The sequence below is a fragment of the Paramormyrops kingsleyae genome, chromosome 9 (genome assembly GCF_048594095.1).
Source record: "Paramormyrops kingsleyae isolate MSU_618 chromosome 9, PKINGS_0.4, whole genome shotgun sequence".
Lineage (NCBI taxonomy): Eukaryota > Metazoa > Chordata > Actinopteri > Osteoglossiformes > Mormyridae > Paramormyrops > Paramormyrops kingsleyae.
In genome coordinates this window covers 15,323,992-15,345,766 of record NC_132805.1, presented here as the reverse complement: position 1 = coordinate 15,345,766, position 21,775 = coordinate 15,323,992, and the positions used below count along the sequence as shown (strand labels likewise).

The window sequence follows — 21,775 nt, the reverse complement described above, 5'->3', positions numbered from 1 at the left end:
ATTTACAATAAAATAGAATTGCAAAAAAGTGAGAAACTAAACATTTGCTTTCAGTACATAAAGACAATTTACATATTCTCCGCAGGTCACATGTATTTCCTCCAGGTAGGAGATGGATGGATGGATGGATGGATGAATAAATATATATAGTCTTGATATTATACTCTCTTTTCCTCTTAGAATATCTGTGTACCTTGTTGCTCCCTGTCACAATCCAAAGACATTCTGTTTGGCTATTGGTGTCTGTGAATGCCCCATAATGTATGATGGTGCATGTGGGTGTTTATATGCCTTGTGATGGACTGTCACCCCATACAGGTTGTACTCAAGCTGTGTTCCCTATGCTGCTTCACAGGGGTGCTGGAAAGGGGGGGGGGTAGGATGACTCTAGGGCCCCTGAGTGACAGGGGCCTTAAAAAAAGCACATTATGGGATTAGTCTCTGTGGGGGGTCCAAAATCTCTAGCAGCACCTCTGCAACCTCACATAGTCCCCCAATCAGGATAAGCATTTTGTATATGGATGAATGTATTGTCTTGATGTTATACAAGCTTGTTTTTACTTTTCATAATTACCATAAATCTCATTGCCCCTGAATTCTCTATTTTTAATTCCATAGTCAACCATCCCCATCTCTGACGTATAGTTATTCAATTAAAGGGAGGCACCAGACAAATGAGAGGAGCTGACAAGCAGCGTGAAATGCAAAAAGGTGTGTGGCGTATTTCCTTAGAGACTCAGCGGGAAACAAAATGATGAGAGTGAACAGAGTTTAGCAGTTAGTGTGGTAAGAATCTTGCCTTTCTTGTTCTGCTGGTTGCAGCTGGGCAGGTTTATAAGTAGGAGGGAGAAACTAGGAGACTGCTCTAACATAAAATGCTCTAGGACTCATAAAAACAGGATGGAGCCAGCACAAGACAGGTAACTTGCCTTTTCCGAGACATAATAGCTGACAATAGTTAATAAATTTCAGATATTATTGAAAACAGTGTCTGTTTAATTAATTCTAAGGTGTTTGAGACAGGATAAGGATCAACAGTGTGAATTTAGAGGCAATTACGCTCTGTACCAGTATAACAAGGACAATGATTGGGAAAGGCTATGTCCTGTGGATTAATGGAGCTGTGGATTAGGTTGCTATCTTGAGGGTGCAGATTCTTACAGTATATTTACACATTATTTTAGTCATACATTACTTAAACACTGTCATATTTCCATATCAGATGTCAGGCTAAAGCTAGTCTGGCTTTACTGGGTAATGCTGTACCGGGATTAAGCCCTCCTGTCGAGAACTTGTGGGTGTGAATGTGCCTGAATGCACTGCCCATGAAGGCAGAGTGTTTATTGATTTTCTCTAAAATGGCAATTAGCACGATCACCGGTATGTTCCTGTATACAAAGTAGCTGCCTACAGCTATGATGTCAATTTAATTTAACCACAATGCCCTTACTGTTAGCTGTTGGCTACCTGTGAGGGTTGATGTCGAGGGGTCATAAGTGCCACGGACACCTTTAATAACCACCACCACTCCATGTTCCCCCGATGCTCTCAGTGTCACGCCAATTTAAATGGTTGTCTTGTTAGGTTCTTGCTTGATTTGGTGGATGGTGTAGCTCTTACTCCCATACAGCGTACAGTACACATCATCCTGGGCATTCATTGGCAGCTCCATGACAACAGATGTGTTTGTAATGTGCTATTGCCTCACTTGTATGCTGCTTTACACAAATGCACCTGTTAAATAAGATAAATCTAAATGTATATAAGGGTAACACTTTACTTGAGAGGGACCAATAATGTAGTAGTACACTCTTCTTTAATTTATTAATTAACCATAAACAGTTATGTACTAATCCCATGTTTGTTCATCATTAATTAATCATAATGGTTTATGTGTTTCATGCAGTTGCTATATATATTTATGATTTGTAATTGAGTAGTAACTGAGTTACTAAGTCACCTGTGCCCTCTCAAGTAAAGTGTAACCTAAATAAGCCTACAACTTCACACATGTATTTATTAGAAGTTTAGCAACTAATTTCATACAGAATGGCAAAGGAAAAAAAGAAAAAAAAATGTTTGAACTCAGAAGGTGCCTTTAATGGTGTAACATCGGCAGCTGTTTTTGACTCCATTTTGGATGCTGAATATGTTCTCCAGCACAGAAAGATTCCCTTTTGTTTTAACTTACCTCTTCTTAGGAAAAGGTTATTACTTTTCTCTTGTTGTTTTTTCTTATTGTCTAACATGTTACTTCTCTCTTATTGTGTGTTAATGTGTATTAAAGCAGTCACTTACAGAAACCACAATAACATCATTTCTTTTGACAGCAACCCCTCTGCCAAAATGAGAGAAGGTGATGTTGAGTGTCCAGACGAAACGAACCTGAGTCCTTTGGGACCAAGGGTGCAGGTGACAGATGTGGAGGTGGAGAAACAGAGTGAGGCTGCAATGGAAATGGATTCTGAGGTTGAGGGCGAAATTTCAAGTGCAGCAACACAGAAACACCACAAGGGTGCAGCAGACAAACACAAGTTCAACACTCTGGGATATCAGGTACTTTATCTGACTGCAGTTCCTGCTGACCTCCACCAGCAATCACACAAACAGAAAAAACAAAGGAGGATTCCTCAGGCAGTCCACATTTTTATCCTACTGGGAGCTGGGAAGGAGCAAAAATGTGGACCATAAGGTCTCCTCGAGGACTGGGTGCCTTGTAGCGATCTTATAGCACACAAATGGCATGCACACCTGTAAGCTGATTTTTGTCTTTGTTAAATGACTACAGAGTACTTTATCTTAACACTGTGTGACTGTTGTTATCACCATGGGCACATTGGTTTTTTATTATCATGTTTATTTTAGTTATTTGCTTCAGTGCAAAGTGTTGATAATTTTATGCTTCATTTCAGAAAATGCAAAAGCCAATGATTTACGATTTTGTGACAGTGAGAAAGGCGAACGTCAAACATCGGCCTGCACTCAGGCAGGTCCTCTTTAACCAGGGCCTTTCTGACAGAGCTCCAACCCTTGGGGTAATCCATGAATTATTCACTTGCTTAACAGACTAATGCTGCTTGCAGTCCCTGCTTTGGGAATCCTGAATGTAATTTTTAAAAATCTACATCAGAATTTTCAGTTTTCCCCACAAGTTCTGAGCTCAGTACTTAATGGCCCTTCAGAAACATTTTCATGAAAGTGTCGCAGATTAGAATGTGATGGACATTCGCAGATTAGAATGATTAACTAATCACTATTCACATAGTAGCTGATATTTATTTGCAAAGATCAGGTGGGATGAATTTATTTTCAAGCAATGAACCCAATCAATTCAAACCCGCAAACCCAGTACTCCATATGGGTCATGATTTTTCTCTCTGCCCTATAACATGATCACTTACAGCCCCCAACTTTGATTTATTGTGGATTAAATAGTATGTGGAAATTCTTTACAGCTCAGACTCATCCTTTCTGATGCTATGCAAACATTGGTGTCCTATTGGAATTCACTTATAACAAGAAACTTTCTGCATTGTTGTAATTTTGTAGTCTTATGAGTAAGTAATACTGTATATAGTAATGTCTGTTTCCACACACCTGTCCCCTCCCCTCGCCTTCCCTCCCCTCCTCTCCCATTACAGCCTGTTAATAGCAATTAATAATAATATTCACAGTTGAATAATCAGAATCAGAATCAGAAAAACTTTATTGATCCCGGAGGAAATTGTTCATGTTACTACTAGATAGTCACACAGAAACACAAGACAAGAACAATGAAAAATATCAGATATAAGTATAAGAACTGAAATAAATTTATAAAAGAGAGACTCTGCGCTATACACACCATGATATATACATAAGAGAAACAGAAATACGATATATATAAATAAAATAAATACTGCTAATTGTAGAAATACAGGTAATTACCAGATGAACATTGCACATCCGAGTAGCAGCAGGTTTATTGCACAGGCTAAAGTATGGTGTGCGGCGGGATGGATTTTATGTTTAGCGTCAGGCTGGGTGTGAGATCAGTGTGAGGAGTTATAGAGTCTGATGGCTGTAGGTAGGAAAGATCTTCTGTGGCGTTCAGTGGAGCACTTAATGCTAGTCAACCTGCTAGTCAACCTGTAGCTAAAAGTGCTTCTCTGATCAGCCACCACACTGTGGAGCGGATGATTGCATTGTCCATGATGGACTGAAGTTTGTTGAATAAATTCTGAAGCATTTAGTCAATTAAATTTAATCCAGATTAGGTAAAATTGCGCCTAATTAAATAAGAGGTAAATGACAACGTGTCTTGACTACTTGATCTAACATGCACTTTGTCCATCAGGACACCTTTAAATCGACTCTGGAGTCTTTCCCGCTGCCAGTTCCTGATAACCAGACTGATGTGGCCGGCGTTCCACTGGAGGACAACTGGACCAACATTGTCCAGTCACACCAGGTCACATTATTATTGTTTCAGTATTGATTAGTATATTTAATACCATTTTACAATAAGGCTCCCTTTTGCCACTTATAAATGATAGCAACTCATTAAAAAAAAGAAAACTCTGCTACAACTTGCTCATAATTGTCTAAAGGTGTTACAGCTTAATATCTTCATCTTAAACCATTCATTAACCCTTTATAAGGGTAGTTTTATTGTAAAGTGATACCAATATTTTTTATATTTAATATATTTGATTATTATTACACAATGAGGCTGGCCTCACAGATACATTCTGGGTCTTCAGTTCCCACCCGTGGTTCTGCATGTGTGACATTTCTGATCAGGTGTCTCTGATGCGACTAAGAGTGTGCCCTGTGATGGATGGCTATCCTGTGCAGGATGCCCCCTGTCCAGTCCCTGGGGCTTGGGGCCTATTGCAGCCAAGTACTGGATAAGTGGTTATGGTGATGGAATCATTATACAGTGCACTATGATACAGTCCTTATGAAATGTACATTGCTCAACACCATCATTTAGAATCAAAAGATTCTGAGTGACAGGCATTGTTTGGATGCAGATAGCTTCTCATTCATGATAGGTAATACATATTTGAGATGAATGTGTTAAGAAATGGCTGATTTCCTCATTCAGGCAATGGATAAGTCAGCAAGGCACCAGCAAGAAGCCCTCTGGGAGCTTCTGTACACCGAGCTGAACTACATCTCCAAGCTGACTGTTGTCACAGACGTGAGTCATTTTTAAGGCCCATTCAAGTAAATCAAATTATCTCGCCGTGTGACCACAAAGGAGCTGGTTTGCATCCATCATTGCCATGGGCCGCGTGCCCCATTACAATGTCGCAGTCATTTGAGGTGGTGGGACCCTTCTTAAAGAAGCGCCATACAGAAGCTGTTCCTGTGTGCTACCCCCCTCGGCCCCCCTGAATGTGCAATGGGGTAACGCAGAGGGTCACGTGCGCCGGAAGATGAATCATTCTCTGACTGACTTATCGCATCCTTTCCATCAGATTGTCATGGGCGCTCTCACCCATCTGCACAGGAACGGCTTTTTGCAAGAGGTCAGTTCACTGCCCGTCATCCTTCTCCAGTTATTTCCAGTCCTGCCATGCTTATGAAACACCTGTCACATTCCTCACATGAGCATCCTCCAAATGGACTTGCTGGAAAGCCTTAATATATTTTATAGGCAACATCACTTTAGGTGTTTTGTGTTTTCTGCCCTATCGATGTCCCTGTTACCTTCGGGGTGATTCCCGTCGAGGGTTTTGCTAGGAGGTCTCTCTGCACAGCTTTGTGTCTCTCTTTCATGCTTCCTCTGACCCACTGTCAGTCCATTCATCCTCAACTTGACGGTGAGAATCTGCTGAAGAAGTGGAAACTAGACCATGCGTAGGAGGGAGCAACTCTGACACATTTTGCATTCCCCACAGCAGAGAAAAGTTCTGAGATTAACTGGACTCTGACTGTTTTCCATCTGAGGTTAATGAACTGGGGTTAATGCTACCACTGCCTGGGACCCTCAGCTTCATGGACATGCAGTGTGCCTGCTCCAGTCCTGAGGTGTTTTGTCTCCCTTTGATCCTTTTAAAAAGGGGCTTCAAACAAACACAAAGCCATCGATGTAAACACCCGATTCTGAGTAAAAGGAAGCTGGTGCTTTCTCTCCATTAGAGTGCCATATTTGGTGAATAGAGAGCACAGACCTGCTTCTCATGTACACTAAGGGCTTTCCTGCCGATGTTGTTCTGCCTCTGCTCCCTGGCTACTTCTACACTGACCTACGCATTTCACACTTTTTCTGCCTGCATCTATTTCTCGCTGCGTGCAGATTTTTACCAATTTAGGAAAGTACACCTCGGTCTACACCTTTCCAACAGTTCATTTTTTTCCCCAGATGACTCTTGAGTACCTGTTCTCTAACCTGCCCTCTGTTTTGGATGCTCATCGATGCTTCTGGGAGGAGGTGATGCTCCCCATGCTGCTGGAAGCCCGGCATACTGGGGGTCCCTTCAAACCACTCATGCTGGAGGAGGGCTTCCTACAGGTACTGGGGGTGGGACCAATTACATCCATTAAAGCACCTGCTCTGATGGGGAAATTTAGTCACCCACCTAGTTAATTCATTGACCCACGTCCTAGGTTTGATATACTTTCTGGGCTTGGTGAGTGTCAGTTTTCTGCAGATCAATCTGCGTGTATCCATCCATCCATTCAGCCATCCATCCATCCATCTGTCCTCTAACTGGCCCAGGTTGGAGGGGGGGGGAGCATGTCCTAGCCAGCAGTCAACAGTTATGTTGACATTAGTTTTTTGGCTTTCGTTTTTTTTCCCTGTAAATATGTAGCGCTCATCTCATGCATGTGCCTCTCTACCATCTTCCTGCTTTTGCCAGTTCAGCCAGCGCTTTTCCTCATACCTGCGCTACTGCCGGGATGAGGAGAACATCATGGAGTTTGCACGGAGACAGATGGACAACCCCCTCTTTCATGCTTACATCAAGGTGTGTTCAGTGACATTCAGAGACACTCTGCATATGTCATCACTTGCAGTAACATATAGTCAAGATGGAAAATAATATTTCACAGTCATAGCTATACAAATGCTGTGGTTGTTACTATAAATATTATTTTCCACATGTCTACGTGACAAAACCAAAGTGTTCTTTTGCTTATAACAATGTAAGATACATTTTCCTGGGTCTTGTAGCCTTTTAAGCCCATGCCTGTAGTCTGGTTCAACTCCTGGTGCTGCAGCCTTTTACAGCCTTGCTTACTAACTTATGGGTGCTGGTTTGTCTTGGGCTCTGTGCTAACGGTTGCTCACTAATGCTCCCTCAGTGGGTGGAGAACTGCCCTGGCTGTGGGCGAATGCGGCTTGGGGACATGCAAGCCAAGCCCCACCAGAGAATCACCAAGTACCCACTGCTGCTGAGAGAGGTACTGAAATGTACCCAGGACCCCCAGACGCAGTATGCATTGCGGAAGATGGTGAGATACCCAGTCAGCTGGACTGCACGGACACCCTATTTCAGTGTTTCCCAATCCAGTCCTTGGGGACCACCAGACAGTCCACATTTTTGCACCCTATTACACTATTAGTCCCTTATAATGAAAGCTTCTCTATAACTGAACAATACTGCTTTATACTAGTCCATTATAAGTAGTTGGCCTGGACTGAGGAATTAAGGAGGACTCCATATATTTAAGAGGAAAGCATATAGTGCTGTCTAAACCTCTCCTAAAGTCATGCCAGAATTTGCAGTACCCAACTAGCCAGTATTCTTCTAACCATCCAACAAGATATACCAGTAAAGAACAGTTTCGAAGAACAGAAGAAAGTATGTTTGGCTTTATTGTGCTACTGTTCATTTACACATGTTCTAATGTCAAAGTATGTAAACATTTATTTGAAGGGCTAAGACTTTTGTGTGGTACCGGACATCTTTAAATGCTGTAGGGTTTTCTAGTTTATAGGACAGTAAAAATGTTGGGGGATATGTGAGACAACGGTACAAGATCTCATTTTAACACATGACCATCTGTCCCTGTATCTCTCCATCTGTGAATTGTTCTGCATCAGTTGAGCAGTATAAATGGGTTTCTGGATAGCATCAATGACCACCTAAGGCTGAAAGATGAGGAACTTGCCCTTTCTCAGTCTGCCTCAAGGCTGGAAGGATACGATGTGCCAGAGGGCGTAACTGAGGAAATCGAGAAGGTGAGAAAACAGGCATGGTGCCCTCCAGAGGCCAGAGAGGACAATGGAATATATGAATTGCCTACATGAATGGGCTGAGTGATTGGTTCATGTCAATATCTTGGACAGTTTGTTCGAGAACTCTGCCATTTTGATCTGACAAGCCCCATCAGAGGTGCCGGCATGAAGGATATACGTAAATTGCTGTTGGAGGAGACCCTCAGGGTCAAAGCAAGGAGGGAAAGCAAGGTTGGTTGTTTTCAAATGAAGTATTGACCCGATGGCAGACCAGGACCCTTTCCGATGAAATGAAATACAATGATATATTAATAGATTCACTGCTGTATTACTCAATGGTCAGTTCTCTGAATTAAGTTTTCAGCATGTCAACCATGATCAGTGACTACATAGATTTATATTATTGCTGGGAAATGTATCACATTAAAGCATTGTGCAAATTTATAACTCATAAAGTGTTATTATCATTTGTTTGACCAAGCTGACGCATGCATTATGTTCTTCCCCAAATGGGAGAATAGTATTAGTATAGATTTTAATAGAGACCTATAAAATACTTTCCTGGTTGTAAACATCGTGAGAGTTTAGGTTATGACTTTGCACAGACTCCCACTATTAAAATCAAAACAATCAGTTAGCGTCTCACAGGGAAGCTGATGCCACCTGATTTATTTTGTTTTAAAAAATTGCCGGACAGAGGCATACATAGGATGTATTGTAATTAGCAGTGTTTGTTTAATTTTATTAGTGACTTATGCCTTAAAATCTTGAGATCTTTCATGTTATTAAGTGTACTTTCAGTGGTTAAAATATGGGTCATTCTCACGTACTTGAGAATTTTTTTAATGTTTCAATGAAATACAGTATTTGTGTTTTTTTGTGCAGCGCAATTTATATTACCCTGTGCATTTAATTATATTAAAATGATTTTATCTGTTGCTTTCATCAGATGATTTTTGTAAACATTTTAGGTAGCCAAAGAACAAAAAACTAGATTTTTGTTTTTTAATGTTTCAGCTTTATTGAATGAAACCCAATTTCATGAGAAGATGCATAATTTTTTGGTTAGTATTTTATCTCTGTTGCTCTGGATTTCTTTAAATATGTTTGCTTATTACAGGAATAAATGGTAATATAACTAAACTGATTGAGTACCTCAGAGGCAAAATCGACAGTTTAACTAATAAAGTTTTATGATTTGAGTCTGTCTTCAAACTCATTTTAAAATTCAGAGAAAATTGATTTGTTACAAGTAATGAGTTTGTGAGAATGACCCATACACTCCCCTTTGTGTAAATTCTACATTCATTTAGTGATTCAATATGTACATTTTTATTATTGTAAGTTTTAAAGTCAGGTGCAATTCATTGCAATTAATCACAGAAAACTGTAAGATTAGTTATTTTTTTATAATTGATTCACAGCCATAATTTATTCACATAGAAATTGATTTTTCTGTTTCTGTTCTTTCACCTTCTGTGTTCACTTTACAAAACTTTCATATGCAGCCGATGGTTGTTCTGCTCTTCTCGGATGTGCTTTTGTTGACAAAGGCACTGAAGAAGTCAGAGAAGTTAAAAGTAGTGTGCCCCCCACTGGCTCTGGATAGAATTGTCTGTGCTCCCCTTAAAGATGATGGTGAGTGTTGGAATCCCACTCAAATATTGTCGTTAAACATGACACATGAGTGTAATACATGAATGATTTTTAGTGAGGGTGTGGTCTTAACAAGGGAACACAAACATTACTGCTGGTCGTAGTATTTCTGTTGAATTTCTACTGCATTTAATCTGCAAAGAGCCTGTGTAGAGAGCCTATCAGGTGCCATATAGACCAGCACCCAAATGAGAAGTAGGTTATTTTATAGGAAGTGGTCATGAGCTGAAGTTTTCTCTCTATGTTTCTCTCTCTGTTTTGCTAAAGCAAATGCCATTAACAGGTATGAGGTTTTTGGTTAGGAAATCATCACCTTTAACATTTTATTGCTTTTAACACCATGCTATAACTATGTCTGAAAAATAATGAACATGCTCTCTCCTACCTCTTGGTCTTTCTTAGTCTCCTTTGTGCTAGTAGAGGTTGGGGAGCTATTCTGTGCTGTGAACGTCTATACTATAACGGCACCCAGCACAGACAGCCGATCTGAGTGGGTCAAAAGCATCCTGGCTGCACAGGTAACATGCTCGAACAGCTAAAAGCATTACTGTTGTTCACGATTCCCTTCATGTTCAATCTCTCTTCTTATTCCAGGAGTCTCTGGCAGCCATGAGGGAGAGGGAAACCTCTCAGAGATTTGGGGGTTTCCTCCTGACAGATATACGGATGGAGACAAAAGTCAACCCTAATAGAGCAGAACCCTCTGACACTGTAAGGGAAGTTCAAGATAAGGAGTTGAACTTGACAGGAGTTGAACATACTCTGCTTTCTGACCAAGAAGAAAGGAGACATGGTCAACCGCAAAACAGAGCATTACCATTGCCAGAGACAGAAGAAGGGAGTATCTTCCAGAGGCAGCAGCAAGCCTGGGGTCTTCAGTTGATAGGCAGTCAGCCTTTTCATACATCGGTGTATGAATCTGTTACAAGTAAAATCATAAACAGCCGACACAGCGTGAGCAATATGGCACTGACAGAAGGGGAGGGAGACAAGAACAGAGATTGCAACCAGGTGGAATCGAGTGAAATTATTTTAATGGGTTCACCAGAGAGAAGGGTTGTAGGACGCCATTCAGAATCTTCACATTCATCCTTTAGTCACAGGGATTCCAGTGAGATTCATTCTAATGTCAACACATTGACATTGTTTGATGTAGGGTCAGATGTGGATATGTCGTCCACACAATCAGAATCGAAAGAAATGCAAGTCAAAAATTTTGAGAGTGAAGATCCTTACAAGGCATCCAGAATGGATTTGACAGTCAGTGTACCAGAGCATGATATGGCAACAGACACAATGGGGTTTTCACGTAAACTCAATTCCCCCCGCTTAAGAAAGAGGCGACCGATGGGCTCTCCGCATAACTTCTCGCCTCAGACTGATAAAAACGGATATTTAGACAATGACACAGATGTATTGGCATCTAGTGCCAATTCCTCAGACTCTGACTGCAACCAAAAACTAAGGAATGGCCAAAGGTCTAATCCTCAAGTTGTAATCAGCTTGGCGTCCGTAAGAAAGAACCAAGGAATGCTGTGGAGCACAGTCACTTCAAGTGAACCTGCAAAGGGACAGGCCTTTTTGACAGCAGAGCTACCATGCAAGAGGACAGGACTAAACACTCAAAAACAGCCCAGACTGAGAAGAGGTTCAGTCCCAGACATGGATCTTCAGGAAGGGCAGACCCTTGGTTTGAGGCCAAGCTTGTCGGAGAGCAGTTTCCCACTCTTTTCTCAAGCCAAGATGTATGGAACCTCTCTGGAGAACCTCTTAGCACGAGCCAGAGAGAGAGAACGAGGAAAAGAAAGAAGATTGGGAAAGTCTGAAAAAGTGTGGGATATCTCTCCTTCTCCTTCACGCTCAATCTCTCCATCCATCTCTTTCAGTGAGGAGGAAAGAGAAAGAGAAGACAACCTGGACATTTTTGGAGATCAGGAGAATGAAGGGCAGCACAAATGGCAAGATGTGAACAAAGAATTGGAAGATAAGCAGAAATATAATAATGAATACAATTGCGGGTGATTTAATTTTACCTGCAGTTTCAGATCTATCTATCTATCTATCTATCTATCTATCTATCTATCTATCTATCTATCTACTTGTTTATTTGTTTATTTATTTAGCAGGTACTTAATTTATTTAGTACAAGACAGGCAGATAGTACAATACAATCATTAAGCTGTCTAGGAGCAAAGTGGGTGTAAGTTGTAGCTAGGCTGTAACAAGTAACAACGAGCACGAAGTGCAACATAGCTTCAGAGCTAGAGCTATACAATACAGGAACTCTGTAGGAGGGCTATTCAAAAGATAGATAGGGTTACATACCTACAAGTGCAATTGTACAAGAGCATGCAGTATAGATAGATCATAACCATGATAGCACAAGAAAACCAAGCAGAGCAGTGATTGGATGAGGCAATCGAAGTATTCTGGGCACAGATGAGACATTTTTGAAGGTTGCATGAACTGTGTAAAATATTTCCTTTTTGCTGTTTATTTAACATGATAATTTAATGGTGTTTTGATGTTGAAATGCAATTTTTCTTCTTCTTAGCTTTTCCGACCAAGGTGCAAGTGTTGATTGGACAGGTTGGTGCTTTGACGACGACGAGGTCATGGTTCGTCTAGACCCTGAGGGCGATGGAAGCAGACCTGGAATTGCAGTACTACCCAATATAGATTTCCGGGGAACAAAGGGACAAGAAGAACAGGAGTTTGGAGAGTTGTAGAACTGGAGTGAAAGGGGAAGAGGTTGCCACAATGCAGTAACGACAGCGGGTTCGACTTGCAAGTCAGGTTTTGACTGTAATTGCACTGTGAACAAGCTCATTTTCTGGGTGGGGTGGAGGGAGGAGATCCAGTGTTGTAAGAGATGCCTGCTGAGGAATGACTCATGACTGGTGTCCCACGAAGATTGGGATGTCACTGTTTTTTAAAATCATTGCCATTCAAATTATGAATGCTAATGATAGATAGGTAATTTCTATATATAAGGGTTTTACATCCTTCACTGTATTTTTAATTAAGGACCTGTGCGTCATTTGCCCTGTCTGTTTAAAGAAAAGTCAATCAACTCATTATGCGACACAGGCAGTCGCCTAAGGCACCATGTTCTGAGCCATGCGCCGGAGGCGCCCTTCCTCCCCCATGCAGGCTTCACTGGGGTAAAGAATGTATATAAACTTATTTTGTATAAATGAGGGTGACATTTAATAGGCATGTAAATAAATTATGTATTCCTTGTAATTTATATGTAAATCTGGTTATTAAATCAATTTAATTTGCAAAAAGCAGTGAAGCCTTTTTCATGTCATTTCAAATGTTGGTTTAAATACGAGGATGCAAAAAAACAAGTTGACAAAAATATATCAGTTTATTAAAATTAATTATATGTAAAACATACATAAAAAAATAATTCAAATACTTATAAAAGAGAAATTTTGCTACATATGCCTGCATTAACATTTCTTTTTTACAAAATAGCTTACATAAAATGCTCAGCGATGAATACTGACAGCCACTGTGATAGTGGTATTACATCATTACAAAACGGTGAGCTGGATAAATCGAACCCAATCCTTTCTAAACACATTCTGTGTATCATTAGACTGGAAGGTTGATTTGTGTCCAGGAGATAAAATGGTCATTTTTGACATGATCTACAGAGCATTTTGGTCATTCTGCCCTTTGGTATCTGCTCTATTCCGCTCGCTGCATTCTTGGGCATTGTAAAAGGAGTGAACGATGGTTTCAAGGGCAGGATAAGGAAGGATCATCTTCCGCTATGGAGAAAAGCACAAATGGTGGGTTTCACTCTGGGAAAGTTTACTGGTTAGCTAGAGTGATTAGCGCTCTGAGTATGCTAGCTAAGCAAATGCGGTGGAGGTGACGCATCCTTACGGATGGTACTGGTGGTATCAGGAAGTTAGCAGAAGTAGGATGGAGTGCAGGACTTACCCTTCGATGATTTTTGTACAACTGTATTACAACTAGCAGCAACATCAAGAGAAGCATGACAAGGAACGCTATCATGCCAGCACTCAGAGGTCCTGATTGCTGCGTCTGCTTCAAAGCACCTAAAAGCACATCAGGAGAAGAAGCCTTATGAACTTTATCAAGTGATATCCAACATGATATTAATTATCATCACAACAATAACCAATCAATGTCATATTTAATAAAATACACCGCAAAACCAGACTTACTCATAAAAGATACATGGTATGTTGCATTTCCCAGGATTCCTTTCTCCCCAAAATATCGACATAAATATCTGGAATTCACTGTCATTTCTTCAATCTTCAAAGTCTTTTCCCAGTGAAAAGGTGTCATTTTTTGGATGTTGTTGGTGTCGTCCGTCACCTCTACCCACTCATACTTAGTGATGCCTGTCGTGTTGCTGACATGGCAGGTCAGCATCGAGCCGCCATTTTCTGTCCCACTTGTTTTTAAGACTGAAAACAAATCACACCATGCATTTATTAAAGCTTTTCACAACCAAATGAAAAAAGAGAATAATTTACAATCAACAGGTAATTTCAAGGTCAGGGTGATGTCCCTTAAGTTAACTTAGTTCCTTTCTAGTTTTCAGGACCCTTGGGTTGACTTAGATTCCACCATTAGACGTTTAGCTGAAGACGACTCAAAACATGGCTCACCTTGGGCTGTCACCACCCACAGCTGTCTCTCCATCCTTTTCCTCTCCACCGAACCCAAACACTTGTAGATCCCCTCATCCCCCTTCTCCACCCTCTCGATCCATGCCGATCTGTTCCAGGGTGTCTTGGACGAGACTGGAGAGATGTGGAATGAGGGAGGAAGGGGCTTCAAACGGCCTACAGTGTCAGACACTCTCGTCCAACTTGGGTTCTCTGGGGTCAGGCTAGTTGAATAAACACAGGGCAACAGCACAGAAGAGCCCAATTCAGTATAGACGACAGTCAGGTCACTTGCAGGACTGGTGATACCTGGAAGAAAGCGTCGCAATGAGACTCATACGGTGACTTAAATTTTTATTTAGTCACATCCATCGGTACATAGAATGACTATTGCCAATCAACAATGAGGTCATAAATCCTCACCCATCACAGTAAGGGATTGAGTTGCCTTTCCCTCCTGTCCTTTGTACTGGACAATACAAGTCCAATTTCCCATATACTTCTGGGAAACCCTCGTAAGGTTGATCTCTTTCTTGGCACCTGTCCACATTTGGTATGGACTTTTAGGTGTAAAAGGGCTGCCATTGAACTTCCAGGTCACTGTTGCTCGGAATGGAGAAGGGAAGATATTGCAAGCAATTTTCACATTACTGCCTTCGAGTGGCTGATATGAAGAGAAGGACACTGTAGGAAAGACAGGAACAGAATCATCATATAGAATAATGGTGAGTCTTAAAACATACAATACTCTCCACGTTTCTTAATTGCTTATTTTGAGGATGTTTCATTCTTCCCACCTTGAATCACCCGCAGAGTGATTTGTTTTTGGATGGTTACAGCTTTTGTCATGACTGTGCAGATATAGGTTCCTGCATCCTCATTCTTTACTTCCTCTATCTGGAGGCTGAACTCCCCCTTGCCAAATTGAGTGTGGGGGCACCCAGACCTCTGGCCGACTCCCATTCCCCGGAATTCCATTCCGCTGGCATCCATCCTCCACACGGTGCTTGGTGCCCTGCAGAAGCACAGAGTTGACAGCCAATTCAGCATTTCTCCCCCGGCGGCCGACATGGGAAGGATGGCGCACACTCAAGTTTTTGTCTGAACATCAGAGTTGACTTACATGCTGTTGGGCGAGCCAAGGTCGGGTCTCTGCGCTATGTTGGCCCTCACCCACTGCACGGCCAAGGGTGTTTGAACTGAAGAGCTGACGACACAGGGCAAGACTGCCAAAGACCCGTTTGCAACCAAAACCTCCGTCCCCTCACTCCAGATGACTGGTCAACACACACAAAAAAATGCATGCATGTGTTAAACTCTGCATCACAGCATTCGCAAGACAGTAGCCAGGAATGTAGCAATTATTAAACCCAGTTATTAACCAAAGATAACTGTTCAACTTTCAATTATACTCCAATCACACACCCTTTTCTCTTAAATTATCCACCCATAAAAACAAACAAAAAAAGAATTGTAATTCTCTGGGAAAAATATTTGTGTTGCAATTATAGTATTCATGGGCATGATGAAATCACAACCGTGTTGAAAAGTAAAAAAAATATTAATATCTCTTACCATTTATAAACAATATAGTTCCCAGCAAGGTTATCAATGCCAGCATGTTTGCTGGTGAATTCTTCAGTTTTTCTCTTTATTTTACGTGAATTGCCTGTTCTTCTTTTTTTACCTTCCGAACTTGTCGCTGTCACGTCCTGCGTGTCTTTGCCTTTCTAAGTTATGATTTGTATATATCTTCCTGGGGGTGGGAATCCGAGGGTGGAGGTGAAAGAAGGTACTCCCTCTCGATGTTGCAGCACGCTACGTTCAAATGATCGTTTGATGTGGCGTGTATCACTCTTGGTGACGCAATTCGGAAACTTGCAAAGAAAACACATCTTCCAGGGAGACCCACATACCCCTTTCTTTCTTCTGTCACACTCCTGTCAAATTCATTTTCAAACTGAATATACAACACTTCTTTTTGCTGAGGGACATCACATCTCGATAATGCCAAATATTCAAGTGATTCTTGTGCTGTGTTGAGAATAAAAGCCTCAGAACCTCCACGCCTTCGTTTTATTTTTCTTGGATGTCTGTTAAGAGGAATGATTAGGAAAATCAGTTATATTGGCTCATCTATTTACTGAAAGGTCTGTCAGCAAGCTGAAGGAGCGTGTCTTCCAGTAATGAGTGCAATAGAATAAGAAAGGAAGAGAGGTGGCGTTGTTTTGGTGGAGGGGAACTGATTTTAAGAAGAGACTAAGAATATGACTCACTCTCTCCCTTGAATTCTCTCTCACATCTATTCTGTTGTTTGATCATTTCAATGTGAGGTGCTGTGTCTCCACAATGGCAATTATTACCTCCTAAAAGGATGTTTGAATTTGAACAATACCTCCCCTTAGTTTTACATATCTTTCATTTTCCTTCCTTATTTTACCTAGATTTTTTGTTCTTACCAAACCTACCTAATTTTCTCATCCAACACTGATTCCCATGTCCCCTAAGTGGCTGTGGTTATCATGTATCATGTTTTCAATTATAAAAAACAGATTATTAACTATAAAACAGATTATTAGCTACAAAATTCACCGGCAATTTTAAAAAAATATTTACATTTTACATTTATTTTCTCTATTTTTTTGATAGACACTTTCCTCCAAAACAACCATTTCGCAACGCTGTACTTCGGAATATGTTGCCTGCAAACTTTCAGACTTCCACGAACGCAGAAAAACATAACCCCAACCATGATCGTAACCCTTAACCATACCTATGTTCAAACAAGAAATTTCCAAAATGCAGACAAATATAAAAAAACATAAATTGCATTGTTGACGAGAAAGTACTGCTGCATCAAACAATAATACCACAAACAATGTAATCCCTTTACTGCTTGTTTTAAATCCTCATCATAAATTTAAGCACTGCTATTTTCTCATCAAAAGTTTGCTGCAGTTGCTTTATATTACATCTATGTGTTTCGAGGTAATTGCAGCAATCGATTTTTTGTTTTTATGAAAGCCAAGTGTTTTTGCACACCAGGAAACTGAGCTCTTTACTGTTTCAGCAGAGCGGCACGGTGTTTCAGTGGGTGGCCTCACACCCCCAGGCTCTGTGTTTGTGGTGTCAACATGGCCTCCCTGGGTTTGCTAGGGTATTCTCTGGGAACTCCTGTTTCCTCCCTCACTTTTGGGTGAATTTGTGTCTCTAAACTAGAGTCTCTCGGTATTAGAGTGCATGTGTGTGCCATGCCATAGGCTGGCATCCCACCCACACTGTCCCCTGCCTGCTGCACTGAGCCTTCAAGCTCACCATCACCCTGTTCTGTATGGAAAATAGAGGGACCTACCGTTTCAATATACAGACACTCCCCAGGTGGTCTGTGTTACAATATTTCGACTTTATGATGGGTAAATGTTTTTCACTTTCAGTACATTATTCAATAAATTTCGTAAGATATTCAACACTTTATTGTAAAATAAGCTTTATGTTAATGATTTTACCCAACTGTAGGCTAGTAAGTGTTCTAAGCATGTTTAAGGTAGCCTAGGCAACGATGTTTGTTAGGTTAGGTATACTGTATGCATTTTCGCCTTGCAATAGGTTTATCGATACATAACCCCATAGTACCCTGGGGAGAGGCTGTATAGTTAATTCATAGTACATGTCTTAATTTTAAAACCTTTCTAATTGCAGGCGAGTGGGAAAAAAATAAGAGTGTGAGACTCCAAAATGAGATTTTTAGCCTCTTACTGAAACTTGTTTGGCGCAATTACTAATTATTAGAGATAAACAGGGTCAGCTGAGTGAGGTAAATGATGAATATGAGACTGGGTGGTGTTGCTCACAAATATTGGTGGGGTTTTTTTCCACTCGTAGGTCTATTGGTTCAGTCGTATTTGGGTTTTTAATTCATGCTATGTGTCTATTATCAGTGAAAACACTTAAAAAAAAAATACCAGAACCCTATTTTATAAGTATTTTTGCATATTTCACATTTTATACTTTTGGCATAATTTGATGAATTTTTTAAACTAGGCTTTCAACAAGCCAGAATATTGTTTTGTAGAGACAACCATTTATCATAAACACGGATCTTTGGTATGATTTACTTTGGAAATTATGCAACTGCAAGCTTTTAAATATTTAAACCATACACAATAAGACTAATATCATTATTATACCAACACTAAACCAAAAACAATCTAAAAAACACACTGATAAATAGTATGCTATCGTTGCTACTAATACTACTACAATAAACAACTATTTAATATTTGTATTATTATATCTAAGCTTAATCTTAACTAATACATTTGTACTAACTTAAGAAGATGCCTTCTGTTATTAAAATATATATGTATCACGATCCAAAAACACCAGTTTCACTTTTATGTAACACGTTTAAAAAACTAAGTAGGCCAGCTGAACTTGTTATACGAACTCAACTAGACAACTCGCCTTATTTTCAGCATGTTTAATTTTCCAGAATAAATGTAGCGATGTGAAGTTATCTGGCACATAGTAGCTAAACTAGAGCATATTTATAATAGTAAGTGGAGGAGAAGATATTGAACAGACGTTATGACGAGATGTTTGTGTAACATGACCACATTTTCCCACGTGTGTATATGCATCGCTTTGTCTTGGGTTAGCATTTCCTCTTCAAAGTAGTTATGCACCTTCCCACACTGTTCCCGTCAAAACAGAGATATTCAAATGCATTTTTAAAACACAGAACCTCACATTTTCTGGCATAGCTTTTGCATAATGCTAAACAGTCTTAATCTTACCAGCTTTCTCTGATGTATTCAGAGTTTCCTACAAGCAAACTGGTTATAATGGCCCTCTGATGATCTGCTTTCTTTTTCATTGTTCATGCTTTATTGCTTCAATTAGCCCTTGCAATCAAATTTTTTATATTCAACGAAACCCCCCTTGATACGTGGAAAAAGTTAACCATGAAACACATGCAAATTATGAACAAGCTGGAAAATTTTCATACTTGGCAAATATGTTAAAATGTAAAACAAATGATTGGCATGTTTTGTCATTTGTTCCAGATCAATTTCTTCCTCTTATCCTCAATCTAATTAATTGTTGCTTGTTTGTTCACTATTTATGCATACAAAGCATGCCAAAGGCACAGAGAATTTTTGTATGCACCCTGGCCTCGATTTAAGGACTTATTTTAATGGAAATAAGACAGTTACATGACAGACAAATGAATAAGTGTACTTGCAGTTATAGTTTGCGATGTGACTTTCCAGTCCATTCAGCCATTTTTATTTTTAGACGGTGACCAACTTTTACGTAGGTAAAGCGGTCTGTGTGCTTACCGATATTAATGTATGAGTTTATTACCAGAATGGCACTAAACAAGAGACTGCGTTATCGTCATTTTGTCAAGTTTTTATAAGGAAAAATGGGGCAACTGTCTCTATTTCCAAGTGATTCCGAGGTCTTACTTTATGAAACAATATGCAGTGGGGCCCAAAAACGAATTTTGTGTTTTAGATATAACACAAGATTTAACTGATTTATTTAGCAATGTTTAAAAATAAATTAGATATAATTATTTAATTTGTGCTATTTGGTACTTTATGTGTATATGTGTGTATATATACACACACACACAAACACACACACTACCAGTTAAAAGTTTTTTCACACACATTTGCATGTTACTTAATGTTTACTAAAAATACACGATGTTCTTTGCTAACAAATAAATTTACAGTATGTTCACCATTTAGGGTACGTACCTTTATTAGCAAGAAAATGTCATATCTTTGATTCATCAGAGTAACCTCCTCTATCAGTTATAACAGCAGAGAAAACTCGAGGCATTCTTTCAACAAGGGACATTTAAGTTAAGGACAGTTAACTAGTGCATTTAAAGTTAAAGGACAAACTAGAATTTGACAATGCCATCACCACACAACCAGGTAATAGCTAGGATGCCAGACATGCACTGTTACATACTCTTTCCAGGTTATAAAAGAGACTTGTTTTATATGTGACTTATATTTTCATTTACATATGTTCTCTCAGTTTTTCAATGCTTAAGAAGAATGAAAAATCTGCAGTTTATGAAATGAATGGAAAAGTGTTGTAGAAAAGTGGACTCATAGTGTGCAAAAACTTTCGACTGGTAGTGTGTATCCACTGTATATCCAAGAATTATCCATTGTCCATGTAGAAATACTGTATAGGCCTACTTAAACATATGCTGATTTAAAAACAGGGCATAAATTACAGAATGCACACATGCATGACGTGTAGAAACGCTTAATTTTTGGATTATAATATTGAAAAAAGTTGTGTAACTTTTCTGTATGCAAAAAAGAGCCTCGAAGTCATTCAGAAATTTGTAATATTCACATTCATATTGCAAGCCCATATTTAATTTGTCTCATTATATGTTATATATTTATACTCAGCATGCAAAACCAAAATAAACCATAACAACGTGTTACGTGTTAAATCCCATTTCACCTATTTAGAGTTTTAACGATGTTTTACTTAGAAAGGTAAGCTATTTGGTAAGAATTGTTGTTTTGTACCCTTTACAGAACGTTACACTAGCTCTCCAAGTACTACTGAAATGTCCTATTTATCATTTAAAAATCAGACAATGGGTGTACTTTAATCGCATACGACTATAATGACCATATGCAATAAAAATGACATTTACCTCTCCCAATATTTTTCTGTAATTTTCCATTAATTTCAACTTACGATAGCAATTAAGAAATTGACGTCAAATAAACGTCTTCAAAAGTTACCATTTTCTGTGAACCCGACGTTACATTCCATTAAGCTAGTTTGTTATGTATCTTCGAACAGTAAGAACGAAAGTGTCAATACGCACATGCACGAAGCTATGTCAATTTTGATCGCTGGAAAATGTGGTAGAGGAGAGGTCATTTGTTTTGATCTAGTCCGTCCGTTTTTACTGGCACCTCTATTTTACCCATATGAAATTGTGTGGAGCATTACTAATTCAACTTAGTATAGATCTTACCGAATAAAATATAAAGTTTAACTGACATTTTTTATGTGCCAGATTAGTTAGTTTATACTGTTGTATAAAACTAAGGGGGGTCGGAGGGGCATTGTTACCCCGGCAGATTCGGGGGGGGGGGGGGGGCAGCACTTTCTACGATCCTTGAAAATCAGAAATGATACAATAACGCTAGGGGAACATTATTCCTCCCGTCTTTAACCGATTGAAAGATTTAAAATGTAAGGGGCCCATAATTTTTAGCTACACACCTAAGTG

General features: G+C 39.7%; 2 protein-coding genes across 7 annotated transcripts; one reads left to right on the top strand and one right to left on the bottom strand.

Annotated features, from left to right (window-relative positions):
* Window positions 1-588: 588 nt before the first annotated feature.
* On the top strand, window positions 589-13,087 carry plekhg6 (pleckstrin homology domain containing, family G (with RhoGef domain) member 6). 5 transcript variants are annotated; one of them, XM_023807059.1, is made up of 15 exons: window positions 589-711; window positions 2,331-2,556; window positions 2,913-3,035; window positions 4,337-4,450; window positions 5,090-5,185; window positions 5,466-5,516; window positions 6,353-6,502; window positions 6,852-6,959; window positions 7,297-7,446; window positions 8,039-8,176; window positions 8,285-8,404; window positions 9,682-9,811; window positions 10,232-10,347; window positions 10,424-11,847; window positions 12,384-13,087. In XM_023807059.1, exons 2-15 carry the CDS (start codon window positions 2,347-2,349, stop codon window positions 12,556-12,558), a joined length of 3,105 nt encoding a protein of 1,034 aa, XP_023662827.1. In that variant the 5' UTR covers window positions 589-711; window positions 2,331-2,346; the 3' UTR covers window positions 12,559-13,087. The 5 variants fall into 5 exon arrangements, with proteins under 5 accessions (XP_023662827.1, XP_023662825.1, XP_023662828.1 ...); XM_023807057.1 differs by lacking the exon at window positions 589-711 and adding an exon at window positions 854-920; XM_023807060.1 differs by lacking the exons at window positions 589-711; window positions 2,913-3,035 and adding an exon at window positions 854-920.
* Window positions 13,088-13,189: 102 nt separating this feature from the next.
* LOC111841367 (lymphocyte activation gene 3 protein) lies at window positions 13,190-21,427 on the bottom strand. Of its 2 annotated transcripts, none has more exons than XM_023807070.2 (9): window positions 21,188-21,427; window positions 16,063-16,580; window positions 15,611-15,764; window positions 15,285-15,502; window positions 14,911-15,171; window positions 14,488-14,796; window positions 14,035-14,283; window positions 13,787-13,905; window positions 13,190-13,611 (listed from the first exon to the last, which is right to left on the bottom strand). In XM_023807070.2, exons 2-9 carry the CDS (start codon window positions 16,106-16,108, stop codon window positions 13,489-13,491), a joined length of 1,479 nt encoding a protein of 492 aa, XP_023662838.1. In that variant the 5' UTR covers window positions 16,109-16,580; window positions 21,188-21,427; the 3' UTR covers window positions 13,190-13,488. The 2 variants fall into 2 exon arrangements, with proteins under 2 accessions (XP_023662838.1, XP_023662837.1); XM_023807069.2 differs by lacking the exon at window positions 21,188-21,427 and adding an exon at window positions 19,284-19,384.
* Window positions 21,428-21,775: the final 348 nt, after the last annotated feature.

Excerpts from the sequence above, each read along its gene's own strand:
- LOC111841367 (XM_023807070.2), bottom strand. The coding sequence starts at position 16,108 with ATGCTGGCATTGATAACCTTGCTGGGAACTATATTGTTTATAAATG. Across the intron at positions 15,503-15,610 it reads CTTGGCTCGCCCAACAGCAT|GGCACCAAGCACCGTGTGGA; the intron begins GTAAGTCAACTC and ends GTGCTTCTGCAG. Across the intron at positions 15,172-15,284 it reads CACTCTGCGGGTGATTCAAG|TGTCCTTCTCTTCATATCAG; the intron begins GTGGGAAGAATG and ends TCTTTCCTACAG.
- plekhg6 (XM_023807057.1), top strand. The coding sequence starts at position 901 with ATGGAGCCAGCACAAGACAG. Across the intron at positions 2,557-2,912 it reads TCAACACTCTGGGATATCAG|AAAATGCAAAAGCCAATGAT; the intron begins GTACTTTATCTG and ends GCTTCATTTCAG. Across the intron at positions 4,451-5,089 it reads ACATTGTCCAGTCACACCAG|GCAATGGATAAGTCAGCAAG; the intron begins GTCACATTATTA and ends TTCCTCATTCAG.